The sequence below is a fragment of the Peromyscus leucopus genome, chromosome 14, assembly GCF_004664715.2.
Source record: "Peromyscus leucopus breed LL Stock chromosome 14, UCI_PerLeu_2.1, whole genome shotgun sequence".
Taxonomy (NCBI): Eukaryota; Metazoa; Chordata; class Mammalia; order Rodentia; family Cricetidae; genus Peromyscus; species Peromyscus leucopus.
Window position 1 is genome coordinate 53,767,983 of NC_051075.1, and position 20,833 is coordinate 53,788,815.

Here is a 20,833-nt window from a genome sequence, read left to right on the forward strand (position 1 = left end):
ACAGCCCAGGACCACTTGCCGGGGTGGTAGTGCCTGCAGTGGGCTGGGCCCTCCTCCACCAGTCAGTGGTTCAGAAGATGTCCCAGAGGCCTGCCTACAGGCCATTCCGATGGACTCATTTTCTCACCTGTGCTTGCTTCCTCCAACCAGTACAGCAGCTTAAAATCATTTTCTTCACACCTGGAGCAGTAGGCTTACAGTTGAGAAGTTTTAGAAGTTAGAAGGGCTTCCACCATCTAAAGATGCTGAGTTGTTGCATGTCCATTGACAGCTGTGAAAGCTGAGCAGATGCTCGGGCTTTAGTAAAGCATTAACCCTTGTAGTCCTGGACTCAAGCTTAGGAGCACCAGGCAGCTGCCATTGTTGGCCTCAGTTCCAAAGTTAAGATTCCTTTTTCTAGGTGTGTGATGTTGACGACTGAAGCTAACTAATGACTCTGTCCTTGTTTTACATCGCATTATTTCAGATCACAAATATACAGAAACTCTTCTGTAGCTTGGGCATCCCAAATACAAATCTATATGTAGCTGTGGCAATGTCCATGTAAGAACTTGATGTAAGGCTTCTTTAGTCACTGAAAAAAAAATGTTAGTAATCTTAATTTCTATTCTGTAAGGTGGCGTTGTGTAAGTTTAAAGGCCAGCAGCAAGGGAAGGCATTTTAATGGGGGCGCTGGTGTGAGGAAGACAGCAGCAAGCTGCTGTACCTGCTTCGCATCTGTCTTTGAGTTCCATAGGCTGCCTCCCAGGAGCAAGCATGTGAGTTCTGTAGGCTGCCTCCCAGGAGCGAGCATGTGAGTTCTGTAGGCTGCCTCCCAGGAGCAAGCATGTGAGTTCCATAGGCTGCCTCCCAGGAGCAAGCATGTGAGTTCCATAGGCTGCCTCCCAGGAGCGAGCATGTGAGTTCCGTAGGCTGCCTCCCAGGAGCGAGCATGTGAGTTCTGTAGGCTGCCTCCCAGGAGCGAGCATGTTCTTAGGATCTCATCAGGTCAGCCGTACAGTTGGTTTGTCTCAGTGAGGATTGTTCACAAGCTTTGTTATGGGGCTGGGGAGATGGCTCTGCAGGTAACCACTTTGGCTGCTCTTTGAAAGGACCTGGGTTCACTTCCCAGCACCCAGGCAATAGCTTACAACCTTCTCTAACTCCAGTCCTAGGTAGTCCGACGCCACCTTCTGGCTTCCAAAGACACCAGGCACACATGTGGTGCATATACACACACATGCTGGCAAACATTCATACACATAAGATGAAAATAGATAAGCGTCCAAATCCTTTGTTCTTTCATACCTAACAAAGTGGATTTCTTAATGTATGCCAGTTTCAGGTATAAATGAATTAATGATTTAAATTTCTAATTTTCAGTTTCCAAATCATTTTGAATTTTTTCCCTTTAGCACTATCTGCTGTGAGTGTCACAGTTTTTGTTTTGCTTTGTTTTTCTTGAGGAGAAAGTGTTATTTATTTATTTATTTATTGAAATTGACCTTTGTCAGGGAACATGGCTTTTAATGACATCTACTTGAAGTGCTTTTTAGGTTACTTATAATAATTACTAATTATTGCCTTAGTAATTTCTTCCTTCTTTTTGTCTTTTCACTGGCTGTGAGTGGACAGAGTCTCTGTCAGGGATTTGCCTTTCACAGCCAGGGACTTGGCCTTGGCATCTGTGGATCTGTTCATTGTGGTGCCAAGTCTTGTTGTGCATTCATAACTGCATGTAATCCATTGTTTGTAAATGTGAAGGCAAGTGGTACCAGTCTGGAGCTAGTGCCAGACCGTCAAGGACTTCCACTTTCCAGACTCTGCCTATTTTTCCTGTGTCTCCTGACACAGAAGGAAATGTAGTGTAGAACTTTATTTGGACAGAAGAGAAATCGTCTGGGCCCATGCCTACATTTTACATGTTTAAGATCAAAAGCAAGCAAACTACATACACAAAATCCATCTTGCCCTAGGCAATGGTGGCGCATGCCTTTAATCCCAGCACTCTGGAGGCAGAGGTAGGTGGAGCTCTGTGAGTTCGAGGCCAGCCTGGGCTACAGAGCGAGTCCCAGGACAGCCAGGGCTGTTATACAGAGAAACCCTGTCTTGAAAAACAAAACAAAAACAAATAAACAAAACATCCATCTTGCTAAAAAAAAAAAAAAAAAAAAAAAAAAAGACTGTAAATGCTGTTTCTCTCAAATGGGTGTGTGTTGGTTAGGTTTGTTTTTCAACTTGATGTAAGTTCAGATCATCTAGAAGAGGGAACGTCAACTGAGAAAATGTCTCTATGAGACAGGTCTGTAGGCAAGTCTATGGGGGCATTCTTTTGGTTAATGATTGATGTAGAAGGGTCCACCCCAGGTGGTCCTGGATTGTATAAGAGAGCAGACTAATGAGCAAGCCAGGAGGAGTAAGCCAGTAAGCAGCGCTCCTATGCGGATAGACTTCAGTTCCTGCCTCAGGTTCCTGCCCTGCTTGAGTTTCCGCCTTGGCTTCCCTCGGGGATGGACTGTTGTCAGGACACATGAGCTGGAAGAAAACCTTTCTTCCTGAGTCATTTTGGTCTTCGTGTTTTATCACAGCACTGGAAAGCTGACTGAGATCACACCCTCATCTGCTTCCATCCTCAAGAAGAGCAAGCATCCGAGTCCTGTCACTAGCAAACGGGATGAACTCTGATAAAGTGTCTGCTTTCTTCACTGTAAAGCTTGGGCAGCGCAAGGCAAGACCCAAGGCTGCCCAGGTTCTGAGACTGGTGTCCCGGCCAGGCTGTGGCTGGTGTAAGATTGGATTGGGGGGGCTGTAGGCTGGCCCTGCACTCTGTGGTCTAGCTTTTGTGATCATGTGAGTTTTTTCAGAGAGTGGGTCTTATGGAGTGGATTTTACTCCCGTTTAAGGAATGGATTCGCTTACACTCTGAAGGAGTTAACGTGCTCACCCTACAGAACTTTACTGACTGTGGTTACGTAGCAAGGCACTGGAAGAAAGCAGTCATCTAATTCTCCCCTCTTACACTTGACAGTTGTATGACCTCAGGCAAGGAACTGAGACCCTGCTGCTTCTGCTCCTAGGGGGGCAAGAGGGTGAAGTGAAGGAAATACTGTGACGGTTCTGTTCAGTTACAAGTACTGGGTAGGGACAACCATAGCCATCTACTTCAGCGGTTAGTTCACATTTTGAGCTGTGAATTAATGAAGCGTCGTCTTATTATGCCTGTAGGGATCACCCATGTATCATGTGGACGGGAGGCTGCAGGAGGATTCCAGTTTTGGTTTTTCATGCTGAGGCTATTTTGACAAAGGACAACAATATTCGAGTAATTGGAGGTAGGTGTAACCTCTCCCATAGAGGGAAGATCTGAGCATGACTCTGGACACTTGAGAAAAAAGTTAGTTTGTCATACAGACAGGGAGGGGCCTTGGCTGTGAGAACATGCATTGGGTTGTTACTTGAAATATTATTCATAGTTTCTTAAACTGTTTTCCTAAGTTTCTCAAAATTATGTGTATGTTTATTTTTCAAATTGTAGTTATTTGCACATACCAGAACTTACCATTTCGACTATTTTAGATTGTAGAATTAATTGGCATTTATTCATTCACATTTATCACAAGTGTCTAGTTTGAGGACATTTTCATCCACAAATAAGCCCTCTATGCATTCAAGCAGCCCTTCTGTCTTCCTCTATACCACAGCAACTATACCAACTAATCTCTCTGTTTCTGTGGATTTTCCCATTCTGTATATTCCATATAAATCAGTGCTTTTTAACATGTGGCTTGAGACCCCTTAGGCAACCTCTGTCTCCAAAATTATTTACAATTACCAGTCATAACATAACAAAATTACAGTTATGAAGTAGCAACAAAAAAATTTTGTTTGTTTGTTTTTTTGTTTTTTGAGACAGGGTTTCTCTGTGTAGTTTTGGAGCCTGTCCTGGAACTTGCTCTGTAGACCAGGCTGACCTTGAACTCACAGAGATCTGCCTGGCTCTGCTTCCTGCCCGAGTGCTAGGATTAAAGGGGTCACCACAACATGAGGAACTGTATTAAAGGGTCACAGCATTAGGAAGGTTGAAAACCACTCATGGAATCACACCATACGTGGCCTTTGTGTCTGACTTCTTTCATGTAGCATGTTTTCACAGTCCATTCATGTTGTCCTTCCCATTCCAGCTGGATAGTATTCCATTGAATGGATATACCACATTTTATTTATCCATTCATCAGCTGCTAGACATTTTGTTTTATAGTTTAGAGTCATCTGGAGACTGTGAAGTGGTTCCTCATTAAGGTTTTGATTTTCATTTCCTTAATGCCTAACAGCACTGGAAATCTTTACATGTGTGTTTTGCTATTTGTATTTCTTTGAAGAAATATCTATTCAAGACTTTTCCTCTATTTTACAAATTGAGCTTTGTTATTACTATGTTGTGCGAGCGTATCAGAAGTGTGGTGTTAATTTCCCCCTATTTTATAGGTTATTTTTGCAGGCTTTGCTTCCTGTGAGTTATTTTTTTCCTCAGTAGCAGGTTTTTAGTGTTGATGGCATCTGACTTATCTATTTTTTTTTAAAAGATTTATTTACTTATTATGTATACAGAAGAGGGCGCCAGATCTCATTACAGATGGTTGTGAGCCACCATGTGGTTGCTGGGAATAAACTCAGGACCTCTCGAAGAGCAGTCAGTGCTCTTAACCTCTGAGCCCTCTCTCCAACCCATATTTTTTTGTTTTTTATGCCTTTAATAATTGTATTTGAGAAGCCACGGCCTAACCCAAATTGAATGTTTCTATGTGATTTATGGTTAAGGTTTTGTATTTAGAGCTGAATAGTCTTTGATCCACCTTGAATTTGTTTTTTATAGTGTTAGGTAGAGTCTATCACCATTCTTTTATGTGTTGACATATAGTTGTCCTAGCACAATTAGTTTAAGAGATTCTTCTTTTCCTATTGAATGGCGCTGTTGTCAAAAATCTCTTCACTATCCATTTATCAATTTGTTTCTGTACTCTTAATATGGCATTGGTCTAGACACTTAATTATTCTTTTTTGTTGTTGTTGTTTTGTTTTTTTGAGACAGGGTCTTTCTGTGTAGCCCTGGCTGTCCTGGAACTCGATTTGTAGACCAGGCTGGCCTCGAACTCAGAGATCCACCTGCCTCTGCCTCCTGAGTACTAGGATTAAAAGCATGTGTCACTACCACTCGGCACTTAATTATTCTTTAAAAATTTATTTATTTTTATTTTATATGTCTGAGTGTTTTTCCTGCATGTCTGTATGCACTCCATGTGTGTGCAGTGCCCCTAGAAGTCAGAAGAGAGATGGAGCCCCTAGAACTGGATTTAAAGATAGTTGTGAGCCACTGAGTGCATGCTGGGAACTGGATCTGGGTGCTGTGCCGATCAGTAAGTGCTCTTCATTGCTGAGCTTTCTCCCGGTCCTGCCTCTGCCTCTGAGTGCTGGAATTGCATGCACAGCCACCCTCAGCTTGTGTTAAGTTTTGAAATGGGGGACTAAATTCTTTGTTCTTCTTCAGGATTGTTTTGGTTGTTCAAGTTTCTTTGCACTTCCACCTCATTTTAGGATTTACTTGGCCGTTTGTATGCCTTTGAGGTGTGGACGGATTGAGCTCTGAGTCCCATGGTTAAGCTGTAGCTGCCGCCAGAGCTTGTGATGATGTGGATCAGCACTGTCAGGTGGAGTGGAGAGTCCATACTTGTGTTCTTGGTCTTTAGTTCATGTCTCAGCTTGGGCATGAAGTAGTGCGTCTTGGACAGATCACTTCAAGTCTCTTCGCCAGGTTCACTGATAGTTAAATGGGGACAGTCTCTGTCTGGCAGGCATCATAGGATCAAATGAGATTGTTTAATGTCTGGTACATAACAGTCAATCAAAACTTAGGCTGCTTACTCCACTTGCTGAATAGGGGCTGCTCTATTTTTAAATGGCCTCATAATAAGCGATTTCAGAGAGAACTGTAGACTTACTTTTGGGATTTGAATGTTCCTCTCTTCCCAAGGGTCCTTGTGCTCTAATCCCCTCAGCAAGTTGCTAGGTTACCTTTTAAAGGGACAGGATTTATTCATTTTCCTCTAAGCCTTAATGACTGGAGACTGCTGAGAAAATCCCTTAAATATGATTTGACTAAAATACAAATGTGGATAAAACAAGGAGAAGTAAATAAGTAATAATTCTCTCAAAATACACTTCTTTTGCTCTGCTTGTCCCATAACAAACAAACAAACCTTTGTATTCCATGGCAATAAACAGACCCCCTCCTCCCCCCTGGAGTAACTTCCATTGATTGGAAAATAGTATTCATCAGTACTGTCATCCCACTGTTCAAGCTGTTAGTGTTTTCTGCAACTCACGAGTCTTCTTCATTACACGTTTCCATAGATAAAAGGGACTGTTGCTTCCTGTCTGTAGCTAGCATTATGGAGGCTAAGGCAGGAGGATTCTCAGTTGGAGGGCAGTCTGGGCTTCGCAGCAAGACCCAGCTGGACAAACGAAGGAAGGAAAAGCTATTAAATTTGTCTCATTATTTGTTCTGTATTTCCATAAGTTCTTTGAGGTTTGTTTTTTTCACCTTTTATGTAAATGAGATTTTTAATGTCTTTTGTTAATGTATGCCTTTAAATTTTTTTTTTTTTTTTTATGAAACACTGTTCTCTAAAATAGTAGGTCATGCAGTCTGCTCAGATCCTAAGTAGTTAAAGCCCTCTGAGAAGTTATCTGGGGCATTAGCTATGTCCTGCTGATCCCGTAGTGTTACATGCTGGCTTCACAGTTCTCTATATCTGTTGAAAGTTTTAATTTGGTTCTGTGTGGTTTCTGTGCTTGTTTTTGTGAAATACTCTAGGAATATGGCTTTTTCTTCCATATAACTCCCTCCCCGATTGTATGTACTTTCACATGTAAATAGGATTGGTTTTTAGTGTTAACACAGGTACTTCCAACTGAAAGTAAGTATCTCATAGAATGGACATAGTTGTAAAATCTTCCCAACCTGTCCATTTAGTCAATTTGTATTTTTGCAGACTAGCACTTAAAGTGTGATGCAAGCTACATATGTAATTTTAAATTGGAAAGGTGAAGTTAGCTTTAATAATTTATTTAACTCCAGCTAAAAATATAATAATTTTTCACATTTACTCAACATAAACAATTTACAATATTTGATATTGAATATGCTTTTCGTACTTACAGCATTATCTCAGTTTGGTCCAAAATTCTTTCTGGAGGTATTTGACCTGTGTTAGACTTCATAAACATTGTAGTTGGAAAAGTCAATTCATGGAGTTGTTTCACGACTGTTTTCTAACGTTTGTTTGTTGAGACAGGGTCTCGCTCTGTAGTACAGGCCGGCCTGGAACTTTGCAGCCTCTGGTCTTCTTGGTTTTTGTGTTTTGGTCCTGGGGATTGAACCTAGACCTTTTACCTGCAGATAGATCATGCTCTCTGCCACCGAGCTACACCCTGGCTCATTTTCTAAAGTTAATCAGGCATGGATTTTATTTATTTTAAGTTTGTTTATGTTTGATACAGAGTTTCATATAGCCCATGCTGACCTGGACCTTGCTAAAAGATGACTTTGAACTTCTGCTCTCTTATCTCCACTTCCCCAGTGTTGGGATCTCAGACTTGTGCCACCACACTAGTGTATTAAGTATTCCATCTTAAAAATTGAAATTTAGTCAGTTAAAGTTAAGAAAAAGAAAACGTTCTGGTCCTTTGTTATTCTGGTCACATTTCAAATGTCAGATGTGGTTGGTGAATCCTGTTCTGAACAACTCGGGTATAGAACCAATTTTCTGATAGTAGGGCACAACTCTACTGTGAAGCCATTGAAGAGTTTATTCTGGTATTTTTTTAAAAAAGTATTTATTTATATATATGAATAGAGAGAGGATGCATGGTCAGAGGGCAGCTTTCAGGCGTTGATTCTCGTCCACTGTGTGGGTTCCTGTGATTGATTTCAGATGGCTGCGCTCTCTTGCTGGCTCAGTGAAAATCAAATGTATCATTATATCTTCCTTCTGGGTTCCCATGCTGTAGCCTGGGCTGATCGTAAATTCTAGATCCTCCTGTCTCAGTCTCTCAAGTGCTGGGATTTTAGGTGTACACACCACCATTCACAGCTTCATGCTATTTTTTATTTTTTGTTTTAATTTTATGTTTGAGTATTTTGTCTGTACGTGAGTGCACTGTGTTTATAAAGTGCGAGTGTAGTAGGCAGAAGACCTGCTGGATCCTAAGTTCCCAGCTGTTTTTAGCTACCCTGTGTGTGTTGGAACCGACCCTGAGTCCTCTGCAGGAGACTGAGCCACCGCTCTGCCTCATGCTCTGTTTTCTAACCCCCTTAGGGATGTCAGCATTGTCGGGGGTTCCTCTATGCTAACGCTTGCTTCCTTGTTTTTGTCTGCTCTGTTGTGGCCAACCTTGAACTAGCATTTCATGTTGCTTCTTGGGGTACAGGTGAGCATTCAGGGAAGCTGAAATTTCAGTCCTGTGGTAGAACTGATGGGAAGGTTCTTCAGAGGTTGAAAAGCAGGATATTTGGCAGTTTGTTGGTAGCCAAAGGATCAGGTCTTTTGTTTTGACATGGATGAATACAAGGGCGCAGGTGGTTCTTCCTTCTTGGGCAGTTGGGTGGGGTCACTTTGCAGTTACAGTTCTCGCCTGTGTATCTGGTGGGGGAGAGGAGAGGCTGAGAGGGAGGGGGAGACTGAGGACACTTTACCCCTTTCATCATGCCCGCGATGGAATGAGTAATGCCTACCCCATTGGAGATGGCAGTTTGCTTTACTCAGCCAACAGACTTAAATGCTGGACCCTCTCAGAAATGACTATGTGTCTGGACATACTGTTGCTCAGTCACATCAACACGTAAAGTTAATTGTCCTGGGGATGGCAGGATTTTAGAGAAAAGCTTAGCAATCTAGATTTGTGGGTTTTTTTTCACTTTTCAAAGCTAATTTCGAATTCACTTTTATTTAAAACCACAGGCGAAAGAGTGTATCTTTAGGCTGGATCTGGTCCTTGGGTTCCCCTAAGTGGAGTCTGGGGAGATGGCTTAGTAGGTCAAAATGCTTGCAGGCATGAGGAAGGACATAAGTTTGAATCCCCGGCACCTACATAAGAAGCAGCATGGTTGTGCGCTGCTCGGGTAAGCCCAGCACTGTGTGGGGCACAAACAGGGTTACTAGGGTTTGTTGGCTGTGAGCCCAGCTCCAGGTTTTGTGTCGTCTCCCGGGAATAAGGTGGAGGGTAATAGAGCAGGACTCCTGACGCTGGCCTCTGGGTACTCTCACTAGTTCACACATGTACATGTGTCACACACATACTCCGTACAAATACATACCCAACAGCGTTCTGAAAAGAAAAATAATTCGTTTGTTATATCAGGTATACAGCTTACCTTGTATGATACCAAGTATTAAAATATACAGCTGTATTTTACTATACACTTGTTTTTATTTTACTATATAAACTAACTTTTACTATGTAACAGCTGTTCTGGAGCTCCCGAGAACACTTGTACCTGCCCTGTAAGGTAACTCATGTTACTGTCAACTCCATTTTACAGGGAAGGAAACTGAGGCTAGAGAAACGTCATAATTGAGAGAGTCCAGGCAGGAAGTGTTACGAGCCTGGCCGCTCTGCTCCTGTACCATCCTCTCTTACTGTTTCTTCTGTTGCCCTCAAATAAGAATCTCTCATTTCCCACCCACCTCCAGTCACTCCCCAGTGGTCGGTGCTGAGGCAAGCACAGAGGAGCTTGCTTTTGTTGGGATAAGGTCTTGCTGTGTCCTTCAGACTGGTTTGAACTCACTTCTTCCCGCCCCAGTCTCTTGAGTATTGAGGTCCCAGGCACAGGACACCTGGCAGGCTTGTTTTGGTTTTGTGCATGCAGAAGTGCAGATGTTTGTGACAGCAGTTGTGATAAGTAAAAGATCTCAACTTGCTTTCATTTTCCTAAATATCTTTCATGAACATCTTTAGGCAAGAGGAAAGAGTACGCAGTCTTTGTCTATGTGACATGAGCATTTGGCCGAGTTAGCTTCGGTCTCTGAGCTGTTAGAGAAGTAGCTGGGCCACTTCCTGTCCTAATTCCTTTTTCAGAAGGCGGCTCCTGAGAGCTGGGGCCCTGCCGTGGGATGAAGGGGGCGGCACCGGGGCCCTGGTGTGGAATGGAGTGGGCACCGGGGCCCTGCCATGGGACCGAGTGGGCAGCACTGGGGGAATATTTTTTCTGACCTTCAGCCCTGTGCTACTTCCCCATTGCGGTGGTTTGTCCTTTGCGGCATTTTGTTCTGCTTTTTCTATTCAGGGTCTGACCAAAGATGACGTTTGTCATTATTTCTTCTTTGTTTTACTCCGCAGCTGCTTCCCAAGCTCTTTTATTTTTGTCCATCATGGTATTTGTCTTTCAAAAATTCTGGGCTCATTTTACAGATATTCTTTATATTTTAAAGATTTAAATTTTTATTAACTTTGAGAGAAAAGAAGAGAGAGAGAGAGAGAGAGAGAGAGAGAGAGAGAGAGAGAGAGAGAGAGAGAGATGCCATGGTGGGCACATGTAGATCAGAGGGCAACTTGAGGGAAATCACATCTCCCCTTCCACCATACGGGTCATGGGGATTGAACTCAGATCTTTAGGCTTGGTGACAGGTAAGGTGGTACCCTTACCCTCTGAGCCATCTTGCCAGCCCCAGATATTCTCAGGTTTGATTATTACTGTCCTCTGTTCCGCATGCTTAGATCCAGATTTTTCTGACTGTGCAGGAATTTGTTTGGTGAAATTGTGTGCTTGCCATGTATCACTGAGGGAAGCACATGGCTGCTGTTTGTTTTTACTCTTCACCCAGCTCCCAGATGAATCACACGCGGAGACTTATTTTCAGTTATCAGTGCCCGGCCTTAGCTTGGCTTAGTTTCTTGCCAGCTTTCCTTAACTTATTCCGACTACCTTTGGCCTCTGGGCTTTTCCTGTCTCTTCTGTAAATCTTACTCTTACTCTGTGGCTGGCTGTGTAGCTGGGTGGCTAGCCCTCCTCCTCTGGCTGCTAGATCTTAGATCTCTCCTCCCAATTTTCTCCTTCTATATATTCTGTCTGCCAGCCCCGCCTATCCTTTCTCCTGCCTTGCTATTGTCCATTCAGTTCTTTATTAGACCATCAGGTGTTTTACAGAGGCACAGTAACACAGCTTCACAGAGTTAAACAAATGCAACATAAACAAAAATAACACACTTTAAAATAATATCCTACTACAGTGGCATTATTTTGTGTTACTAGTGACTTGAGTTTGGTCATTTGGTTAAGATAATGTCCATCAGATTGTTTCTTTGTGAAGGTTTATAAACACTCTCTGGAGTGACACTTTGAGTTGTATGAGCATCCTGTCTCCCAGTAGTCTCTTTCCTGTACCAACTGATGCTTGTCTGAGTCACTACTCTTAATGGTTTTTGTAAACTGATATTTTTCCATGTTTTTGTTTACATTTATTGGTGTGTGTGTGTGTGTGTGTGTGTGCGTGGGTGTCTTTGTGTGTCTTTGCAGAGGCCAGAGGAAGACCTTAGGTGTTTTCCTCTATCACCCCACACCTTCACAGCTTCTTGCTGAACCTCAAGCTGATCATTTGTCCAGGCTGGCTGGTCAGTGATCTCTGGAGTCCATTTGCCCCTACCTCCCGATTCTGGATTAAGCATGGAGAGGCATGCCCAGCTTTTATGTGTGTGCTGGATATTTGAGCTCAGATTGTGTTTTCACAGCAAGCCTTGCTCACTGAGCCATTTCCCCAGTCCCACAAAATTAATTTTCTTTTGAAGCAGGGTTAGCTCAGACTGACCTTGAACTTGATATGTAGCTGAGGATGACCTTGAGTTTCTGTCTCCTGAGTACCAGGATTATAAATGCTCACCATCACACCTGGTTTATGCAGTGCTGGGGGTCTAACTCAGGGCTTCGAGCTTGCTAGCATTCTACCGACTGGGAGCTACGCCACCAGTTCTGTCAACATTTATGAGCTGGATTTTCTGTAACAAGAGCTTTTCTGTTTGTAGTGGGCAGAATAATCCCCCGCCCCCAAAAGATGACCACCTCCTCATTCCCGTAACCTGTGACTGTGATGTATTCAAAGGGGGAATGCGGTTACAGATGGAATTAAGGTTCCTTGTCAACCCACAAGATCAGGAGAAACTCAGAAGTTCCTTGGAGGGAAGAAGAGGGGTGAGATTGACAGGCTGGGGGAAGGACAACTTCCTTGTTGTGTGCTCTTGGGGGCTCAGGGTGGGGAAGGCCAGCGGCCAGCCAAGGACTGGAGCATCTAGACATGGCTTATTGAGGACGGCCTGTGGAGGACTCCTTTATCATCTCGGGGGAGGCCACGCGTAAGGGACCTGCAGGATTCTTTAGAACGTTCTACCAACAAGTAGACTGCCAGCTTGCCCTGAAGGGAACCGCATCCAGAGGAAATGAAGCTGCTGTGAGGCCACCACATTCCACAGACAAGAAACCGATGACGACCCTGCTCAGCTGCAGACAGCGTGAGGCTTACTCCAGAGGTGGCGCCTCAGGCCCACGGGCACAAATCTCTCTGCAAATCACAGAGCTCCTCCTAAGACCTGGAGACAAATGCCAGTTTAACTTGCCAGATTTGAATCTATAAATCCATACTGGGACTCTTTTTTTTTTCATCTTTAAATTGTCTGAGTTTGAACCAGCCTCCATGTAGCTGGAATTCTATTTATTGTATTTGTGGACCAAATAATTTGTTGCAGGGTCACTGGTGGAGAGCAATTTTGTCCCAAGTGAATCATATTATCAAATAATTTGTTGCAGGGCCACTGGTGGAGAGCAGTTTTGTCCCAAGTACATCATACTAATATAGATGATAAGATTTGAGAATTTTGAGTTGATAAGTTTGGATGAGATTTTTAGACTTTGGGTTGAGTTGATGAGGATGTTGGGATGGGTTGAATTTATTTTGCATGTGAGAGAAGTATGAATCTCTGGAACCTGTATATGTAAACCTTTATGGTAAAGGGGAATTAAAGTTGCTAATTGGTTGACCTTCAAGTTAGAGGATTACCCTGGATTAGCCCAGAGTGTCCAGTTTAATGCATCCAAAGGATTCCTTAACATGGAAGGAGGAGCCAGCAGGGCCAGAGTGATACAAGGTGGAAAAGACTAGACCTGTCATCGTTACCTTTGAAAGACAAGGAACGCAGCCACAGAGCACCGAGTGACAGAATGCAGGTGGCCATTGGCAGCTGAATCGTGAAGGACCCAGAGCCCACCGGGAGCCTGCAGAAGGGAACGGCCTGATTGCCACAGCCTTGCTGTAGACTGTGGGGCCTGTGTTCCCGTGGGGGGCGGCGCGTTTGTGTTTGAGCTGCCCAGCACGGTTGTTAGAACAGCAGAAGCAAACCGGCATACTGCCTCCCTGTCTTGTGCGTGGGATTTACAATTACTTTTGTAGTTGGCATTATAATCCATCTGTTGCTTCGTCACTTTTATGTTAGATTGTCTCAAACTTGTCCCTTGAGAGCCCACTCAAGCTCGTTGTGACATGTTCCCCATCAGTTTTGAACATCTCTGTCTTCTGAGTCTAGCAGGATGGTACAGGCCTCCCAGCTCACAGTCTGCAGCGCTCTGCGCTGCTCTGGACATTCCTCTGCAGGAAAACAAATGCATAGGATTCTGCCCTGTTTTTCTTACAGTGATGTTGTAAAGACAACGGGATGGGGCTGCCGGGAAAGGCTGTGGTTGGGCTCTAGAAGAAAGTCTGGCTTGTCCACGCCCATCTTTATGATTCAGCTTTGCATGGAGTGCATACCAAGCATTATAGCAGGCCCCCCAATGTGTCTGGGGGAGCAGCAGGGATTTATGAAGCTTGCCATATAAATTCTTAAAACACATAGTTGTCTTTGATGATGGGGCTGGACATTGTGCTGTCTATTTGCAAATAGATATCTGCACTGTTGTCATTCAGACTTGTCTAGGATGCGGTCCTTTAAAAGGACTGGTCCGGAGCCAGGTGTTCAGGCTTGTGCCTACGATCTTGACACTTGGGGGACTGAGGCCTGAGCTGGAGTAAACTTTGTCTCAAAAAAAAAGAAAAAATAGCAAAAAGAATTTCTATACAATTCTTAGCTAACGTTCTCAGTTTGTAGGGGCTTATAGGAAGATTTAGTGTCATAGCGCAGAGTAAATGCTCACGTGATTATAGATTTTTCTATCAGACAGGATCAAGGAAAACATTGTCTCCAGGGGCCAGTAGGAAATGCTCACAAGGGCAGGAGGCTGGTGCCAAGCTGGCCTGGTAGTATGGGCCTGTCTTAAAGGGGCATTTGGAGGTTCCTGCTGGCTTTTTCCTATTGGAGAGACCTCTGGTCTAAGATGTCTGATAATCAGCATTTGAGGACATAGAGGGCTGTCTGGAGCAGGGACCCTTAGCCTTTTAAGGACAGTGGACCTACTTCTCAGTCTAGAAAATTCTAAGGACTTTTTCCCAGAGTAATGATTTTAAGATGGAAAAGTAGACAAATAGAAAGGAAATGAATTGTATTGAATTATCGTAATTAAAATATTAAAAAGACAAGTAGCTGGATGTGGTAGTGCATGCCTCTAATTCTTGAATGCAGGAGTACATGTTTGAGGCTAATATGGACTACACAGCAAGTATTAGGCCAGCCTAGGCTACTAGTATAGCCTTGTGTCAAGAAACTAAAAAATAAAAATGTAACCCAACCCCCAGATTCAAGACATACGTAGTTTTTCTTAGTGCACTAGTTTGCTAACTACCATAACTTGTAAGTACTGTGAACACTGTACCAACTGGGAAGTGAACTTAACGCCTAGTGTCTCGGGGGTGGCAGGCCACAGCACTCTCACTCTTCCTGCTTTGGTTGCCTACACTTCTCAGGGAACAAAGCATTGCTTTGTTTGTTTGTTTGTTTTTTGTTTTATTTTTGAGACAGGGTTTCTTTGTGTAGCCCTACTGTCCTGGAACTCAACTTTGAAGACCAGACTGGCCTCGAACTCACAGAGATCCTCCTGCCTCTGCCTCCCAAGTGCAGGGATTAAAGGCATGTGCCACCACCGCCCGGAAAGCCTTGTTAAATTCCACCTGGAAACTAGTGAAAGCAAAGATGATGCAGGTCTGCTCCCCTTTCTGAACTGAGTTAGCCCCAGCATCTCTTAGCTTAAAAACCCTTGCTCTCTGGCTGGCAACATAGCTCAGAGTATGGAGTGCCTGTCCTGCAGGCCTGAGGACCTGAGTTCAACCCCTGGAGCCCACGGAAGGGAGGAGGGGACCAGCCGCACAGAGTTGTCCCATGTCCTCCACACACGCCTCAGTTGCACAGATCCCCATCACAATCCAATACTAAAAATACATTTAAAGGAAGCCTTGGCTCTAAGTCTCCTCACCTGATTTATAGTCACTTTAAGGGCAGCAGTATAACACCATTGAGTGCATTAATCAAGTTTCCATGTTGCTGTTTATTTTTGTCTTTGCAATTCAACTTTCTGGCTACTGAACTTGATTCTGTATTTTTGTTTAGAGCGTTATCATTTGTCTTATAAGATTGTGAGAACGGACAGTCGCCTGGTGCGAAGCATTCTGACAGCCCATGGATTTCATGAAGTAAGCTCATTTTTATGACCTCACCTCACCTGATCGCCTCAAAAGCTGGAATCCTAGCTACCTAACTGACTTTATCCATCCGCAGAGGCCGCGCTAGGAAGCGCACGGGACCAGTGATTAGAGGCTCTGCAGAACTTGGTATACCAGCAGTTTCTCTTTGTGGTATATGGGAAGCATTTCCGCAGCGTCCCCCTCTCCCCCTTTCTTGTGATGATCTTAGATTTGGGCAGAGTCGACCATCAGGAGTTACCTGATATCTCTTTGGGGTTCTTTGGTTGCACAGAACAGAAGCAGACCCTGTAACTGGAACCCAGACAGAGTTGCAGAGTGCTGTGGAGAGGGTGGCTTATAGAAGCAGAGGCTTCCTTAGAAGGGGAGAGGCCACAGCAGCCTCAGGGACTGAAGGGCAGGGACTCTCTGGGTTCATCTCATCACACTGCTGTGGAAGTGACTGGACTCTATTCATTGTCCTTGTGCCTTTTTCTGGTGATAGAAAGGTTGGGCCAGCTTAGGTCATAGATCTGGAGTGGAGAAGAGGGTGGATGGGTGACTGGCAGGTGCTTGAATATCCAGGAGCAAATTATCCCCCTAAGAAATCTGCCAAAACGAGATGTTGCCATTGAAAGGGACAGGTACAGATGCTACACAGTCCACCACTACTGAGAGACCACTGATGAAAGTCTGGTGACTAGCTGCTTATTCTAGGCTGGTACCAATAGGGGGACCTCATACTGTTCATGTCCTGTCTCGTTGCTTTTCTCTCTCCAGCATTTGTCCTTGTCCTAGTGTGTTATATGGGCAGAGCACACAATTAATAATGAATGAACAAATGAGTTCTAATGAACGATTAAAGAAAATCTAGGGTTTAAAACTTGTTCTTAGATTTACTGTTCTAGTTTTTAATTACGTGTCTGTGTGTGGGTGTATGCATGAGAGTGTAGGTGCCCAGAGAGGCCAGAGGCATCAGCGCCCCCTCTACCTGGAGTTGTAGGTGGTTATGAGCCACCCAGTGTAGGTGCTGGGAATTGAACCTAGGACCTTCCCAAGAACAGTGCATACTCTTAACTACTGAGTCCTCCAGGTCTGGCTTTAGTTTTGATCTCCAAGGACATAAGGGAGGGCTGAGAACAAGGAGTCTGGAGTGCAGTTTTGAGGCATGCTGTGATATGGAAGTGTATTAGACATCATTGACTTGTTCAGAAGGGTTGGTTTATTGGTTGTGTTTGGGACCTCCCCGCTCTCCCTTTCTTGAACGCTCATGACCTGGTTGACTGTGCTACTCTGCCGCGGTAATGGGCTTGTGTGTAGTACCTGGGTCAGGCCGAGAGTCCTCTGTAGATGAGAAACCATTGACCTTCTCTGGCACTGCTCCTCTGGAGACAGGCTGCTGCTTATTTCTGTTTGTTTGTTTTCCATGTGTCTTCTGTGACTAGGTTCACCCGAGCAGCACTGACTATAACCTGATGTGGACAGGATCCCACCTGAAGCCCTTCTTACTTCGAACCCTTTCTGAAGCACAGAAAGTTAACCACTTCCCCAGGTAATGGGCCTCTAGGTGTTTTTGCAGCCTTTAAAGGTAGCGGTCATTGGAACGTGTGGCCAGAGGAGAGGTGTCATGTTCTTAGGGGAATGGAAGAAGAAGGAACTTGGCAAGTGCCATAGCCCATACTGGAGGCTGAGGGGTTCATGTCCCTGGGAGGTGGAGACCCTTGAAGGGCTATAGTGATGTGGAAGGTTTTAAAGAGCCGTTTTCCAATGCTCTTTCCTAAAGTTGAGGTTGTTCATAGCATCTTCAGTGGGGGAGGTCTCCTTTTTCACTTTGCTTTCACACACATTTTCATTTCTACTAAAGAATGACTCAACTCCTATCATAATCTGCTGCATTGTCCTTAGGCATATAGCTTTAGGGTTCCAAGCTAGGTGTGATGGCACACACTCATAAATCCTTGCACTTGGGACGTAGAGCAGGAGGCTGAATTCATGCCTGCCTTGGTTCCAGAACAAATCAAGTCCAGCTTAGACTATTATAGATGTAATTCTAAACAGTCTTATTAAATAAGAAACACAGAGTCAAATGCAGAGTTAAAAGCTCAGAGATCAAGCAGTAACCAAGAGCTAAGACCACCTTCTTACCACTCACTGCTGTCCTTCCCCTGAGAGAGAGACCTTCTTCCTGTGTCCGGTCTTTTTATTGCCTTTCTGTTCTGCTTTCTCATTGGCTCTAAACCCAACCACATTGGCTCTAAACCCAACCACATGATTTCCTCGTCACTGCCTGTCTATACAGACCTCCAGGTCTCTATGGTTGGTACTGGGATTAAAAGTTCAGGTCACTTTGCTTTGGATGTGTCCTTGACCACAGAGACTCTGCCTGCCATGTGATCAGATTAAGCGCATGGGCTACCACCGCCTGACTCTCACTTATGGCTCGCTGTGACTTCTGATCTCCAGGCAACTTTATTAACATACAAATAAAATCACATTTCAGCACAAATAAAATACCACCATAGATTATATGATATGAGACCCTGTCTCAAAAAAAAAAAAAAAAAAAAAAAGAAAAAGAAAAAGAAAAAAAGAAAATTAGGATCCCAAAGACACAACAAACAGATTGAGATCAGATTCCAGTGACAGCATAACACTTCCTCCTTATGTGAAGGTGATTTCCATGTTTGTTTTACAAATTGGAGAGATAACATTGGTTATTGTAGCCAGTCTTTCCCTGTCCCGCCAGCCAGCTCCTAAATAACAACACTGAGACTTATTATTAATTATGAAGCCAATAGCTTAGGCTTGTTTCTAACTAGCTCTTATAACTTCAATTAACCCATATCTTTCAGTCTACATCCTTTTATATGGCTTGGTTACCTGTACTCTGTATTACCCATGTTGCTTCCTCTGCATCTCCTGGCATCTCCTCTTTCTTTTTCCCAGTGTTCTCTCTGCCTGGAAATCCTGCCTAGCTGTTGGCCGTCCAGCTTTTTATTAAACCAATCAGAGTGACACATCTTCACAGTCCACAAAAAGATTATCCCATAACAGGTTGTCAACTGATAGATCATTAATTTTAATGACAGATCATTTTGTGTTTGTTTATTTTGGAACAGGGTCTCATACTGTAGCTCTGCTAGGTAAAGTCTCAGATATTTAAGGTATTTGATTCTTACAGTCTGAAATTTTGAGTATATTTATAAAAAGTCAGGCTTAAACATCTTTTATATTTATGTTCAAAATCTGTTTTAAAATAGATTTTATACTTGTAAATCAGGATTTAAAAAACCCATTTGGAATAAAGATCATAGATATAAGTTCTAAACATAAACCCCACATAAAAGAAATCGTGATGATCTTTGCTTAGACAAATGTTTCTTAGCTAGAACAAAGCTTGGTGCATAAAAGACAAAACACAAGGGGCTTCACTAGAGTGGGAAACAAATCATAGTCTGGAGAGGTATTTATGAACATGTCTCTGAGTAAGAGTTTGTATCCAAAGTAGAACACAAATTCTGATAACTTAGTAGTAAGAAAACAATCTTAATTTTCAAAATGGAAAAAAGATTTAGTGGATACTTTGAAGCATGTGCGCGCGTGTGTTTGTGTGTGTGTGTGTGTGTGTGTGTGTGTGTGTGTGTGTGTGTGTGTGTGTGTAGTTAAACAAATTTATAAAAATAGGGAAAACTTTAAATGGATATGTCAAGGAAAATTTATGTGTGGTCAGTTAAAGATATTCAACACCATTAGTTATTAGTGGAATACAAATTACAATCACGCGAGGCACTGATCTACACCTGTTAAAGTGGCTTTGAACATGAGACTGTACTAAGTGCTTCTGGCTGGGGTGCATGGTCACTGGCATGGGAGTACATTGCTGGTGAGAGCGCAAAGTGGGACAACAACCTCAGATACCTGGGAATTGTGAAGTGTCTTAGTCTTGATTTTTATCTTCTAGAATCGCCAGAGTGTCTTTTATATACTCATCAATTGCTTGGTGACTGGCAGGCTCTAGGTGGTTTCAGGATGTTCACAGGCTATAGGAAAGGCTGAGTCCTGGTAAGAAGGTTGGAGTTTCAATCTGCCCTTTAGCCTTCAGAAAGGCGGGGAAGGGTTGAGGTTTTAACATGATCAACAGTGACTAGTGACTTAGTCATACCTACTTAGTGATGCTTCCATTACTAGTCCCAAAGGACTAAGTTTGGAGAGCTGGATAGCTGAACATGTGGAGGTCCTGGCAGGTATAGTCCCAGAGGGCAGGCTGCTCTGTATCCCCTCCTCCACATCTCATCCCACGTACATGTCTTTAATCTGCATTCTTTGTAATGTGCTTTACAGTCAACCAGTAAGTGTTCAGTTGTCTGCTCACACAAACTCATCAAACCCAAAGGAAAGGTCTGGGGTAGCTGGTCAGAAGCACAGGTAAAACAATCTGCCACTTGGAACTAGGGTCAGCCTTGGGGACTGAGCCTTCATCCTGAGGGATTGGATGCCACCTCCAGGTAGACGGTGTCAGAACTGAATTAGAGGACACCCAGGGGCGTCTGCAGTGGGAACCCCTCCCCCCAAGCTGGTGTCAGGAGTGTTGAGTGATTAGGTGGAACTGCGAGTGGAGACCAGGAAAACGCTCTGGTATTTCCTCACATCTCAGAATATGGTCGGAGAAACTGAGCCTGTTTTTTCCAGTATCCTCAGAATAACTGCTGGCAGTTCTTATAAAGTTAAACATGTACTTCTGTGGTGATTGTAAAATGTGTCTGTAAATTCTTTGACACTTCCTTCAAAAGGTTGAGCTAAACTTTTCTGTTCTTGAGTGTCAGCTAGACTTAGGGATTTGCCTCTGACAAATGGAACGTGGCGGGAGTGGAGCAGTGCCTTGTTGGAGCCTAGGTCATAACAGACATTGCAACCTCTTCCTCAGATCAGTGGGCCTAGGAGAAGTCAGCAGCATGTCCTGAAAGTGTGCAGCCGATGGAAGGGGTCGCCTGAGGAACTGAAGCCTCTCATTGGCAGCTGTTTTCCCTATGTCTGTGAGCATCCTGAGCGGTGCGTGCTCCAGCCTAGCTGGGCCTGATGATGGCAGTGTAGGCACACATCTGGACTGTAACTTCATCAGATGGCTGATGATGGCAGTGTAGGCACACATCTGGACTGTACCCTCATCAGATGGCTGATGATGGCAGTGTAGGCACACATCTGGA

General features: G+C 43.8%; 1 protein-coding gene across 14 annotated transcripts in view; it reads left to right on the forward strand.

Moving 5' to 3' along the window:
* Nucleotides 1-20,833, forward strand: part of Ttll5 (tubulin tyrosine ligase like 5) — a 253,130-nt gene that overhangs the window by 4,734 nt on the left and 227,563 nt on the right. For 9 of the 14 annotated variants that reach the window (XM_028876308.2, XM_028876334.2, XM_028876343.2 and 6 more), the window contains 3 exons: nt 3,205-3,311; nt 15,559-15,641; nt 17,075-17,181. In XM_028876308.2, coding sequence (XP_028732141.1) covers nt 3,205-3,311; nt 15,559-15,641; nt 17,075-17,181 — 297 coding nt within the window. Of the gene's footprint in view, nt 1-3,204; nt 3,312-15,558; nt 15,780-17,074; nt 17,182-20,833 lie in introns of those variants that run through there. The other 5 variants (XM_028876403.2, XM_037210723.1, XM_037210725.1 and 2 more) reach the window with 5 other exon arrangements.